At 39.1% G+C, this 14202-nt stretch overlaps 1 protein-coding gene across 2 annotated transcripts in view; it reads left to right on the top strand.

The window, feature by feature from the left end:
- Positions 1-14202, top strand: part of LOC143487674 (von Willebrand factor A domain-containing protein 7-like) — a 65209-nt gene that overhangs the window by 14322 nt on the left and 36685 nt on the right. Inside the window, exons 14-15 of one of the 2 annotated variants that reach the window (XM_076986733.1) lie at positions 1584-1855; positions 2138-2941. The exons of the other annotated variant lie outside the window; for it this stretch is intronic. Coding sequence (XP_076842848.1) covers positions 1584-1855; positions 2138-2518 — 653 coding nt within the window. The 3' untranslated portion in view covers positions 2519-2941. Of the gene's footprint in view, positions 1-1583; positions 1856-2137; positions 2942-14202 lie in introns of those variants that run through there. 2 annotated transcript variants of the gene reach the window in all.

The following is a 14202-nucleotide window of genomic DNA, read 5'->3' as shown; positions in this document are numbered from 1 at the left end:
TGTGACGGAGGAGACAGGAGGCGAGATGGGAGCTGTTAGGTCTTTAATGTCCAAAACCGCAGAAGATAACAAGCACTACAGCTCACCAGCAAACAAAATGGAGCAATAAGCACTGCGATAACGGCTCACAGCGTTTAAGAGCAAAAATAGTAATGAATTTTAGCACAGCAAAGAGAGTCCTTAGGAGACACACTCAGGGCATGTAGCATGCTGGCTCGGGGCTTGATGAATACACAACACTGAACGGCGGGACCTGTGAGTATTCAAGGAAGAAAGTAAAAGAACAGGTGCAGGTGATAATGAGGGGCGTGTCAGTATGTGGGGGACTGGAAGCGAGAGAGTGGCAGTGTGGAGGTGTGTCGGTGAGTGGGCGTGTCCCATGTGCTCTGGGACCAGCCTACTGTGATGTCATCACTCACATCTGGACCATTTGTTGTGTCCCAGGAGATCCAGCAGTTTCCTCTTTCCATATTAGTTCAAGGCCTCTTATAGTAGTAGACATCAGGATATAGGAGCAACTCGGGAGTTCTCAAGGTGTCTGGATATAGGAGTATTTCAGGAGTATTTCAGGAATTACATAATGTGGTTTTTACAGCAACACTTTAGTCTCCAGTAGGGGTGACCTGCAATAGTCGCTGATTCGACTATAGTCGACTAGACCCCCTAGTCGACTATGAACGTCATAGTCGAATGTACCATTCTAACTGCATGGGGGTACCCAAGGATGCAGCTAAGCATTAGTTGTTACATGAAATGTCTTTGTTTTCGTTATATATAGCCTTTTGTCAAATAAAATCATCCTAATTTCTGTTAATAAATATTTAAAAATGATGTTTGCACATTAACAATAGGCATCTTCCTTACTACACATTAATAAATCACAAGCTGCAGTTGCACAATCCAAACGAGAGGAGCTGAACACGCTACAGAAAACGCAGCATCTGCCGAGATTATAATGGCTACTAAAAAACTTCAAAAGTATTTTGATAAAGATGAATCAAACAAAGTAAAGTGTAAGTTATGTCATCAACGTCTTTCATTTCACACGACAACAATCAACATGGCATACCATTTAAAACGCGTAAGGTGAAAAAAAAAACAGTTCAGCCGTTTGTTGTTTCGGTCGTGTCGTGTCGTCTCGTCGCATATTTTGGACATTTTGCACAGTGCCTGTCTGACAGTTCGATATACGCACTGCGCACTGACAGTTAATGTTCTCTAACGTTTCATAAAAAATAAGTAAATAAATAAAAGCTGAATAAAGGCAACCTACCGTATTTATTCATTTATCTGAGTGTTTTAGGTTTTTACTTTGAAGAGGAAAAAAGTCCTGAATGAGAACGGGATCCCGTTTACGGTGCTCAAAAAAATTAATAATAAACCCGATTCGACTTTTAGTCGACTAAAGGGAAAAGCTGACGAATCAGATTCGACTATGAAAATCCTTAGTTGAATACACCCCTAGTCTCCAGTACAGCTCAGATAAAAAAAACTTAATACAAAACAATTTTTATTGTCTCTCCCTCTCTCTCTTTATGTCTCTCTCTCTCTCTCTCTCTGTATGTCTCTCCCTCCCTCGGTAGATGGAAACATCACTTTGTTGCTCTCCATTCTTGGTTCTGGTGTGGTGAAGCCTACAGATGTGTCCCTGGTTGAGGCATTAGACTCCACAGTCCACACAAGCGTTCTGCGGGACGTTGGCAATGGAGACTATTTGGTGACAGTGAGCACAGTGCCTTTGGGAGCGTTTTATGTCCGTGTCATAGGATACACCAACTCTTCATTGATCTCAAATAGTACCATATTCCAGAGGCAATACTTTGGCCTTCTCAGAACCTCCAACATTACCGTCACTGTGAGTCAAAACCTTGAATTCTGAAGTTCACTGATAATGACACATGGCACAGAGAACTGTGTTCTTTATTCCCCTAATGACACAAAAGATCTGTGTTCTTTACGCTGCTAATGACACAAAAGATTGTGTTCTTTACTCCCCTAATGACACAAAGATCTGTGTTCTTTACGCTGCTAATGACACAAAAGATTGTGTTCTTTACTCCCCTAATGACACAACGATCTGTGTTCTTTATTCTCCTAATTACACAAATATCTGTGTTCTTTACTCTCCTTCTCTCAGGCTTTAGGAAATGATACCTGGGCTCCTGGGACATTGTTCACACTTCCGTTCACTGTGGCAACAAGGAGCGGTTGGCAGAATTACACCATTACTGCCAGAAACAACCTCCAATTCAGCATGACCTTTCCCAGCTCCCTGACAGCAGGGGGCGATGGTGTTGCCAATGGTACTGTGTACCTCACTTCCCCGACCAATGTTAAGCCTGGGTCAGAGGTGATCCTCACCATCGAGGCAGCACTGACAGGGGGAGATGACTACAACTACGCTGTTCTGCGCCTTGCTGTGTCCAAGGGAGTGGCGCCCTCTGCTGGCCTTGTTCACAGCCTGTGGATTAGTGGAACTGCTCTGTTTATCAATATCTTACTCAATATTCAGATATAGTGCAATTGCTGAGATGTTTGGTTTTATTTGACCGAACACTATGTTCTCCTTTGCTCTATAATTACTATATGACAGATTTAACCATTTGATCAGATTGAACTATATGACAATTGAATTCTGCTTTTGATTCTGTATATGTAGACCAGATGACCTGATCTGAGAAAGCATATTGATTCACTTAATCAAGTCCACCTCGCTAAAATGTGTTATAATCTCTAAAGCATAGTTTGATTGTACTTCGTAAATAAATTTGATTATTTTTAAACAGCTTCAGAGAGAGGTATACAGGACTGTACTTAGGGGTGGGCGATATGGTAAAAATATCATATCACGATTTTGTTTTTTCAGGATCACGATTATGGTTGATCGCGGGGTTTTTTGTACAATGAAACTAATCTCCAAATTTTTAAATAAAAGCACTAAAAAAATAAACAATTTTGGCTAAATCAACTTTTTGAACAGATTTTAATGTGTGCAATTTTAACACTGGTTAAAAAAGGTAAACAAATAACTGTGCTTAAAGTGCTTAAGGTAAAAAACTTATTGTAAACAGCCAAGGCATCACTTATTTAAAAAGTGACTTATTTAATCCTGAAAGAAACTGTAATATTGAGTAATATAAGAATAAAAATAGAATGTCAAATACAAAAATGCTAAGATACAGTGCATAAGTGCTTAACAAAATAAGCACGTACAAAGTAAGCCATATAGATAAAATATACTGATTTTAGACTTATAGTGTGCATGTGAGCACAAAAAATAAATTTTTTGAGCATAAAAAAAATTCATTTGAAAATATGGTTGTAAATTGATCATTTAATACAATGTAAACAAAACATTTTAATATATAAATTATTGTAGATGAGCCTCAACAGTTTAATATTTACTTTGTGAAAATTTATTTTAATTGTATTTAATTTGAGGTTCCTTTAATACAATGGGTATTATTAATTATCATTATTTTAGTTTATACTATAGTTTTACTAGTTTCCTATTATCAATTAAATGAACCATCAGACTTAAACACGGTTCTGAAGTGCAGCTGGACCAAAGATCACTTGTTGTTGCAAAAAAAAACTGACGTTTCGAACTGTTTTCTATCTTGGCACGACATTCTGAGCACATCCGAGGCACGGCCGTGTTGCAGAAGTATTTGCGGCTGGGTAACTCGTATCGCGGGTCAATAACTTTAATGAGGTTTTGAAAGCCCTCGTTTTCCACTATTTTTAAAGGGACCATGTTTTTTGCAAAGTAAAACGTTACAGCTTCCTTGTTTTCTCGTATGGAGTGCCTCTTTCAAATACCTGTGTTAGCGTTATTTGTTTGGGTCTGTAGCGTTAGCCTCTGCTAGCTGCGATGTATTTACTCTTTTGGCTACTTGACTTTCCGCGTATTGTTTTGGATGTCGCCTTTTTAGATAGTTGAAAAGGTTTGTCGTGTTACCATCCGATGTAAGAACAACCTCTGTGCAAAATTTGCAGAGAACCGTTCTTTGTCACGTCGGCTTGTGAAAATCCGAACCGATGACCAACTTTTTTTTGGGACCAACTCTTCAGCTGTGTTTTTGTTCATGGCATTCCACTTGCTTGTGAAAAGGGAGTGGGTACGTAATCAAAGATGCTCCGGGTTTTTCTCCGGGAGAACTAGCAAATTGTGTGCAGTGGCTGAGCACAGAACTGCTGTAGCAGATAGAATTTGCTTAACAATCCAGCGATTATAATCCTTCACGATCTATTATTGTCATATCGCTCACCCCTAACTGTACTGACCCCTCCTCCCCCCCATCATCCTATCAATCACCCATCAGCCTGTCAATCATACATGTTCCTGTCAAAATTAACCAATATATTTAATTATGTTTTTAAATAACTTTATAACAATTTTGATCTTCATCTCTGGTTCTCAAAGAGTTCCGTGCTACCCAAGCCCCCAACTCATGACCTACACCCCTAGTCTCACACACACACAGACACTCCCTTAGATCACTTCTGTCAAAATGATAAAAAATTAATAAATGCCTTGATCTTAAACTCTTTCTGACTCTTTCAGAATGTCTAGGACCACTACCGTCAAAATGAGTTACAATTATCAGATGTGTATACTTTTGGGGTCTCCTTTATTGTTCTTAAACTCAGTCTGTGACTGTTTCATTCCCGTCAAAAATGATTAACAATTAACAGTTGCCTTAATCTTCACCTCAGACTATTTCAGAAACCAAACCCCTACCCACACCGAGACCCCTCCTGTCATACACAACAAATGTGTATACTTCCACCCCACCTCTCTAGCTCATCACAGAATAGAATACTCACTTAGCCACAGTTAGGACTTCTGAAAGTATGATTTTAAAATGAATCATCCTATTGCTACATACATTGCTACATTTAATTCCTAAACCTGCCTCTTTTCGAGAAGAATCTTTCTCAACTAGCCAGTCCTGGGCAAGCTTTCAATCTCCTTCTATTGAGCCAGGTTTTTTTGTGACCCTTAAAAACAGGAGGGCACTTTTGGCAGAAAACCTGACGATCAAGAGGGAAACGTTTTCTTGGAGGAAATCTTTCATTGAGAAATAACTCTGAATTAAATAATGTGGTCAGCATGCGCGTGTCCGAACAATGTTCCACTGGTAAAAGAAGAATCAAAGCAGTTGTCTGGGGAGACACCCACGTCACTGAGTATCTTACAGAGAGAGGAGAACTACTGTATCTGACTTTTAAGGAGTACGGACTGAAAAGTCAAAGGGATCCACACCACATATTCAACATCCAAGCAGGTTTGGTCTCTGAGGAAGAAATAGACCTCTGTTTGTCAGGTTTGGTCTCTGAGGGAGAACAGACCTCTGTTTGTCAGGTTTGGGCTCTGAGGACCTCTGTCAGGTTTGGTCTCTGAGGGAGAACAGACCTGTTTGTCAAGTTTGGTCTCTGAGGGAGAACAGACCTCTGTCCGGTTTGGTCTCTGAGGGAGTAGTAGACCTGTCAGGTTTGGTCTCTGAGGGAGTAGTAGACCTCTGTCAGGTTTGGTCTCTGTCAGTGACTCATTAACGTAAATGCTCTGCACCTGGCACAGGTGTCGGGGAAAAATGCTGTGGTGAAGCTGGAATACCTCAACTGGTACCACATGCTAAAGTATTTCAGTTGTTGATAATCTGTTAAAGATGATGACGGATAAAATGGATATAGAATCTATAAAGGCTAATATTTACGACATGTGTAACATTAGCCTTCTGAGCAAAGGAGAAAGAGACAGGGCTCTGCATGAAACAAATGAAGACTCTTGACGAACAAGACTCCTCCCACACATTTATATATTCTTAGCTATAAATGAGCTAAGAATAGTTGACCAATACGCAACAACCAACATGACGAGCCTAGAGGAAGAAGAGGATCTTGCAACGTCTCCTACTACAAGCTCTTATGACAATGAAGCAACTCTTTCAACTCTTTCAGGCCTGGAAGATAAAGTGAACCGACCCAAGAAGCATGCTTAAATTTTAAAAAGACTGATGATGTGAACATTTATGATAAAATATGATAAAATTATCAGCACGAAGATGCTAAAGATCATTCGAGCTGTGACCGGAAACCTGCTGCATAGTTATTGATTAGGATATTAAGCAAAACTGCAACAGATGCTCTGTTGACCATACTGTAAAATAGTGATGCGCGGATCGATACTGAAATATCGATTCCATCGATACCAGGTCTTTATGTTCTAAAATCGATTTTCAAATCAAAATATCGATACTTTTGATACTTCAGTCATTTGAGGTAATGCAAAGCACTAACAGGAACACTGTGGAAGTAACTAAAATATTGAGATCTTGTCTAAATTATATGCGGTTGGTGGGAACTACTTTTTCTTCCGCCTGGGTCAGTGCATAATGCGTAAGTACTGCGGCATGCTCACACAGATGCTCACTCAATCTACTACGGCGCTGTACGTACGCTATGGCGGAATGCAAGAGAAGTCATGTGTGGAGCTATTTCAGCCCCACAAACAGCCAAGATGCTGTTTGTGATTTGTGTACAAAAACTATAAGGAGTTGTGGCAACACAACAAACCTTGTTAAACACCTTAGGGTAAACCACAAGGCCCAATATGAGGCTTTCATGCTTAGGCGGACAGAAGAGGAGAGCACTGTGTCAGATGCTGCTAATGCTAGGGCAAGACAGACATCTCTAGCGGAGTCCTTCGGCTTCGGTGCCGCAGGTAGACACTATCCAGGTACAGAGGGAGAAAATGTGAAGCCTTAAGCAGCACTAAGCGATGTTACTGTTTAGAGTTGTTCAAATCAATACCATAAATATGGTTATGAAGTAAATAACGAAATAAATAAATGATTCAACAAAAAGCTGCATAAGTTTAGCTTAGAGTAAAAAATATGTGCATCACTGGGTGATTTATTCAGACAAGGTTTGCTAACGAATTGACAAGTATTTATAATTGATTACATAAATTACATATACAAGGTCTTTTCAAAGGCAGGAGAGGTTCTGAGCAAACAATGGAACAGACTAAAGGGGAAAACTGTAAATATGATATTGTTCCTCAACAAAAACCTGTAAATTAAGTGTTATTTAGATATTCAGTATGTTCATGTTAATGCAATATTTCAGGAGTTCTATATAATTAAACACTAATTTATTTTAATTGTTTTATTATTTTACTTATTTAATTTTTTTTTGCATGTTTGAAAACAATTTGTGTGAGGGTTCTCTGTTTTTTCTGTTGAATTAGTTCTGTTATAGTGTAAATGAGGCTGCTACCTCAATATACTTTATTTAAAATAAATAACATCTTGTATTTTTTTTATGATGCTATGACTTGAAATACACTACTTTTTTTAGATTTACGAGACACATTAAGTGTAGTTGCACAAGGTATCTGTATCGGATCGGTATCACCGATACCAGCCTGAGTTTTACTCAGTATCGGATCGGAAAGGAAATCGCTGGTATCGAACATCACTACTGTAAAAAAAATCTGTAAAATTTACGGTAAAAGACTGGCAGCTGTGGTTGCCAGAACTTCACCGTAAAAAAATGCTGACAATGTAAAAAACACTACGGTATCTTTTTTGACAACCGTAAATTTAATCATTTAGAACTGTTCTTTTTACGGAAAATGACTTTTTACAGTTTACAATAATACGCTATAAAATTAACAACTTTTTATAATAAACCTATTTACAGTGAATCATTTTAAAAACAACTGTTTTACTGTTTATCTCTATGATGAATACATTACAACCATTATTATTTTACAGTATTTTATTGTGAAGTCCAACTTCACAGTAAACTACTTGTAGGCTGCCATCCATCACTCGGGCCGCCCAGTTGTTGCCGCATTTTAAGACAACAAGGCACTTTTATTTAAATTGCCTTAGAATCATAATAGAGCATAATAGAGACAACACGTGAAACATGAGGGCAGGTCATTAGCACTGTAACATTACAAAAACACGGTAGGTAGACTCAGACAATGTACAACACTAAACGAATACAGGGTGACTTAACCTAACAAAACACATAATCAAATACATAATCAACAACAGCATGTCGTAACACTTACACATAACGCGTGTCAATAACGGAACCGCGGGGGCTCATGGGAAGTAGCCCCGTCCCCAAAGTGGACCGACGCCACAATTTTCCAGACTTAAGCAGAAAAGCCTTAAATTTTCTCAAAAATCAGCAGTGCGCCTTGTGTGTGCACTGAATTCAAAAATATGTCCCTGACACAGATACGTAATGTGTACAGTACATACGCTGGCAGCGATAAACTAATCAGAGAACATTACGTAAAACGTAATTGAGTAAAGAACAGCAGGAGAAGCGTCTCTACAGTCACCATTCAACTGAAGGCAGCAATGATAGCGCAAGACTTGAATATCGAAAACTTTTAAGTGCATCTTACGGTCCAGAAAATACGATATTCCTTATATGTATAAATATTTGACCCATATTTACAAAGACAATTTCTAAGACGGCAGTACATTGTCCTATATTTCAACATGCTTTAACTTACAGCACTGGCCATATTTTTAGCATTGTCTTTCTGTAGAAATCAAGGTGCGATTTTGCTGATTGATGAATGGTTTTCACTATAAATTGAAATGTAGGCTACTCATCAGCAAAATCTGTAATTTAGACTGAATATTTTTTTTAATTTTAGGGTAATTCCTTGTTTACTACATTACGGAATTTTCCAATATATTTTACCTAAAATATTGAAATTAACATAAAAAATTTGTGCTTTCTACATATTATGACTGTAAAAAATAATTTTATATAGGCCTACTGTTTATTTTTTAAAAGTAAACTATTGCATCTGATAGTGATATACTGTTTTCTACTTTATGATCTTTTACTGTTGCTATTTTATAGTTTATTACCGTAAATTCAACAAACATTTTTTACAGTGCACCCCAGAAAATATCAACACCAATGCCTGAATGACAATGACAAGAGATATTTAACCTGACTAAGCTGATTAAGAAAGTGCTCAAGCCATATAAACACGCATCCCTGTCATTTGCCCGGGGAGCATTGGTTGGTACAATGTCCCCACGGAAACCCTCCAAACTATGAACTCTTTCCTCAAACTTTAAATTTTTTGATGAAAAAATTAATTAATTTATGAAAAAGATCTATAAAGAAATAAAACATAACTCTAAGCAAGTTCATAACTTTGATTCTGTTTGCTGCGGCCAACACTGCATGTTCTTTTTATGTAAAGAGCTGAAGGAAGATCTTTTAATCAAGATATATCAAATTATACAGACAATGTAAAAATCAATGATAAAATGGTTGTAGGATTTGTCAAATATATTGGACATGGGGCATTGCTGGGCACAGCCCGAAGGAGATACATGGGTTCATTCTCCCATGGGCCCACCACCTATGGGAGTAGGGGTGCATTGTGGATTGTGCGCTGGCCGAAGGAGGGGGCCTCGGCTTACCGATCCTCGGTTACTGAAGCTGGCTCTTGGGACACGGAACGTAACGTCTCTGGTTGGGAAGGAGCCTGAGCTGGTGTGTGAGGATGAGAGACACCAACTAGATATAGTTGGGCTCACCTCAACACACAGTTTGGGTTCTGGAACTAATCCTGTCGAGAGAGGCTGGACTTTATTCTATTCTGGAGTTGCCCAGGGTGAAAGGCGAAGGGCTGGAGGGGGCTTACTCATAGCTCGCTGGCTCACTGCCTCTGTGCTGGGGTTTTCCCTGGTAGACAAGAAGGTTGCTTCCTTGCTCCTTCGGGTAGGGGAACGGGCTCTGACTGTTGTTTGTGCTTATGCAGTTAGGAGTACCCGGCCTTCTTGGAGTCCCTGGAGGGGATACTGGAAGGTGCCCCTTCTGGGGATCCCATTGTTCTGCTGGGGAACTTCAATGCTCACGTGAGCAACGACAGTAAGAGCTGGAAGGGTGTGATAGGGAGGAATGACCTCTCCAATATGAACCTGAGTGGTGTTTTGTTATTGGACATCACAGTCTGTCCACAACAAACACCATGTTCAAGCACAGATGTGTCCATAAGTGCACATGGCACCAGGACACCTTAGGCCACAGCTCGATGATCGATCGACATGTCCCCCCCACTTTTTCAAAAGCCGGTTTTGGTCCCCCCCCCCCAGTTTTTACAGTTAAAACCAAATATTTAAATAGCGACAAAGCCATGTCCCCCCCCACACTTTTTAACAGTTAAAAAACAAATTATTTGTTTAGCACTAGGACCATGCAGAAAACTACCGTTCCGAGCTCCGCTCCAGTAACACTTTACTCGTGATCGTGGAAGCAACTCGAAGTTAACTCGACAATGTCAGCAGGGAGAAAGATAAGAGGCAATATATGGACACATTTCTCCTTTGACTTTGAGAAAAACAAGATGGTTTGTAAACCATGTGGGACGATGATGTCAGGAAAAATACAACAAATGAAACAACCTCTGCAGGCTATGGCATTGCTGTTTTTACGGCTCCCAGTTTTATATACTGGTCGATTTTTTGTTATCGTTATGCTAACTAGCTAAGTTCAGGTCAATAAAGTTGTTTGCAAACCTGTTTTTGTATATATTGCACAAACAAACAATAATATTCTGTAACTGGTTAATAAATGTTTCATTTTGTGCAAGTGTATATAAATGACTATTACACCATTTATATTTTAGTCAACTAAATTCTTAATAATTAGTTGACTAAAACTAGACTAAAACTAAAAACAACTCCAATGACTAAATTATGACTAAAACTAAATGACATTTTAGCAGGGGTGGAAAGTAACTAATTACATTTACTCACATTACTGTAATTGAGTACTTTTTATGAGTAATTTGTAATTTTCTGAGTAGTTTTTGAAATGTGTAATTTTTACTTTTACTTGAGTACATTTTGACCCAAGTAGTTTTACTTCACTACATTTGAATGCCCTCACATTACTGAGTAAAAAAATATTGATGGTGAAAAATTAAATGCGGGCAGAAATTTAAACTTCTGAGTCCCAGAAATGAAGGCCAATTGCGCGGCCTTGCCTTGCGCGCGCCCTTTCCATTGTCTCATAATCAGGTCGTAATCTGCTGCAGTTTTTTTCCAAAAGGATGAGATTGTTCTATCTATCAGGTTCTGTGGAATCCTGTGGGCACTTTATTTTGAATAGTTGGATCCTGTGAGCGTTTTAAATAGTGGAATCTTGTGCACATTTTGTTTTATTTTGAGATGTGGGATCCTGTGGTCATTTTATATTTTATTTTGAGTTGTGGCAACCTGTGGGCATTTTATTGTGAATAGTGGGATCCGGTGGGCACTGTATTTTGAATAGTTGGATCCTGTGAGCACTTACTTTTAAATTGTGGGATCCTATGAGCATTTTTAAATTTTTGATGTGGGATCCTGTGGGCATTTTATTGTGAGTAGTGGAATCCTGTTGCATTTTAGTTTGATTTGTGGCACCTTGTGGGCACTTAATTTTGTGTGCATTTTGTTTTTTGAATAATTTGTAAATTAAATTTCTTTATTCTTATCATAGTGTTGTCCGTTGGACAATAGGACTGAAAATTGTTTGCACTTTATGGTACAGGTTGTGACTGTCCTTGTGCTGTGAGGAAGTATGTTCCTGAGCCCAGCTGATCTTTTTGCAAGTATGGATGTGCACTTAAATACGCTTTGAAATTGATTAAAACAACTTGTGCTGAATTTGGTTCATGATTCATCCATGCATTAAATAACTGAAAGTAACTAAGTAACTTTTACTCAAATTACATTTTAAATGAAGTAATTTTGTACTTTTACTCGAGTAAATTTTGAGATGGGTAATTTTACTTTTACTCTGAGTAGATTTTAGGCAAAGTAATGATATTTTTACTCAATTACAATTTTTCAGTACTCTTTCCACCTCTGGATTTTAGTCAAAAGACTAAGACTAAAACTAAATCAAAAATTGCTGTCAAAATTAACACTGCGCAGGTGGAAACACTAAGGACAGGGGTGTGACAGACAGAGGGAACTATGGCAACGGGGAAACAAGGCGGGACAAGGGAGGAGGGCGGAGTTGGGCATGACAAAAACATAGATAATACTACTAGGATAGCTTTTCTACATCCCCGCAACATTACCAAGTTAAGAAATGCATTATCACAGTATGCAGAAAAATTGGACACACGTTTGTTAGCTCTAGACTAGACTACTGTAACTCATTACTGTCAGGATGCTCATATAGGAATCTCAATAAACTTCAAATAGTTCAAAATGCACGGGCTTGCTCCTGATTACCTCCAGGAACTTCCTATTATCAACCCCCACGTCCACTAAGATCACAGGGTGCTGGCCTCTTAATAGTTCCAACAATTAATAAGGTAACAGCATGGGGAAGAGCCTTTTCTTATAAGGCCCTCCAACTTTGGAATAACCTTCCAGAATGTGTCTGGGACTCTGACACAGTCTCAATCTTTAAGTCTAGGTTGAAAACGTACTTATTTAGTTTAGCGTTCAATAACTAATTTGCCCCCTTAGATAAAGGTACAGATCCAGGGGTTCACGGGTGAAGGCTTTTATGTCACTGCTCGTGGTCACTCAAGTTTGTTGACAGTGCAGTGCATGGATGCCAATGTCTCAGAATGCTGCCAGGTCTGTGTTACCTTCTGGTTCTGCCTTTTTAGCAAGGCTGTAATAATTTAATTTAATGCCGGAGATGCTACTACATTCTAGAAATGTTTAAATTTCATCTGTCTCGCATATGATCCCATACAGAGCTAATTTTCCGTTGTACTTTTCCATATTGCTGCCCGCCTACCTGAGAAAAACTGAGACAAGAGGAGACTTTTCCTGTGGTCCATCCTGGGCCAGCCACCTCCTGCCTAACCAGTTATGATGACAGATCAACCCACTGCCCTAAATAACCAGTGTGGATGGAGGATAAACCCACTACCCTGGACCCTCTCACCACCACAAATTCTCCTCTGCTATGACTACCATTCCCAACCAAGACGTTTAGGACTGAATAGGAATTACATAGAGAACTCATGTATATAAATACACACCAAGATGAGATTTATTTAACCTGGAGGATGGGTTCCCCCCCTGAGTCTTGGTTGCTCTCAAGGTTTCTTCCTCTTGCTCTTGGGAGTTCTTTCTTGCCACTGTCACCCTTGGCTTGCTCACTGGGGGCTAGGACTTGGACACTTGTAAAGCTGCTTTGTGACAACAACTGTTGTAAAAAGCGCTATATAAATAAATGTATATATATCAGTCACATGCCGCTAGTTGGCTTATACTTGACGCGGCGTGACCGGCGCGAGGTTCCGCACGGCAAAAATGACGCAATCCGCCTATGTGCAAGGGCTCGAATTTTTTAACTTTCCGCATGCCGCGCTTCAGCGCAATGAACAAAGTCATGTTTGCAGGGTTCATACACCTTTAAAAGGTGGAATTAAAGCACTTGATCGTCACTTTCAAGGTCCATTTTCAATATTTTCCAGCACCTTAAGCTTAATTAAGCTACATATCTATACATATACTCGAAATTATACGAAATCATTTGCTTTTTTATGACATTATTGGTGCTACGGTCACTCGCGAAAGTACAACTGAGCCTTTAGTTGCAGTTGTTCTTCAATGGGTTTTTTTATAATTTTGAGGCTGTGTATTTTTTTGTTGTTTTTGTACTGTATTAGACAAGAAACATGAGTCCCGAGAAAGACAGCAGAAAAGCAGAAGAGGAAAATTGTAAGAACAATAGAGTTGAAAAAGGCGATCATAGAGAAATCAGAGAGATGAGCTCATTATTAGTATCAGTTAAAAGGTAATTCAATGCTAATACAAATACCAGTATCCCATCTGTTGCGCATGTTTATAATAAACCTCTGACAAAACAGGCTATTGTTTATAGTGTGATGGAAATTTGGTGATTTCCATTTAGATCAGGCTTTCTTAGTATACGTTAAACACATTAGAAATAAGGTTTTTACATACGTGTGTTAATCATGCCACTGAAGCCATTCTGGTGGCTTCAGTAGGCCTCAGAGATGTGTTTATGTGTGCCTGTCTGGGACATTTAATCTGATGTTCCTCTGGATGTTCCTAAACTGACCTCGCGGGAGACGCATAATCTCAGCTTGGAAAGGACTACGGCGACACTCAGTCTGCCATGCCATCACGAGGATGCTGAGCAGGGAGGGGGCACGCATCATAT

This window comes from Brachyhypopomus gauderio, unplaced genomic scaffold (assembly GCF_052324685.1).
Source record: "Brachyhypopomus gauderio isolate BG-103 unplaced genomic scaffold, BGAUD_0.2 sc49, whole genome shotgun sequence".
NCBI classification, from domain to species: Eukaryota; Metazoa; Chordata; class Actinopteri; order Gymnotiformes; family Hypopomidae; genus Brachyhypopomus; species Brachyhypopomus gauderio.
Note: the sequence above shows the minus strand (reverse complement) of the source record. Positions and strands in the feature narration are given on the sequence as shown.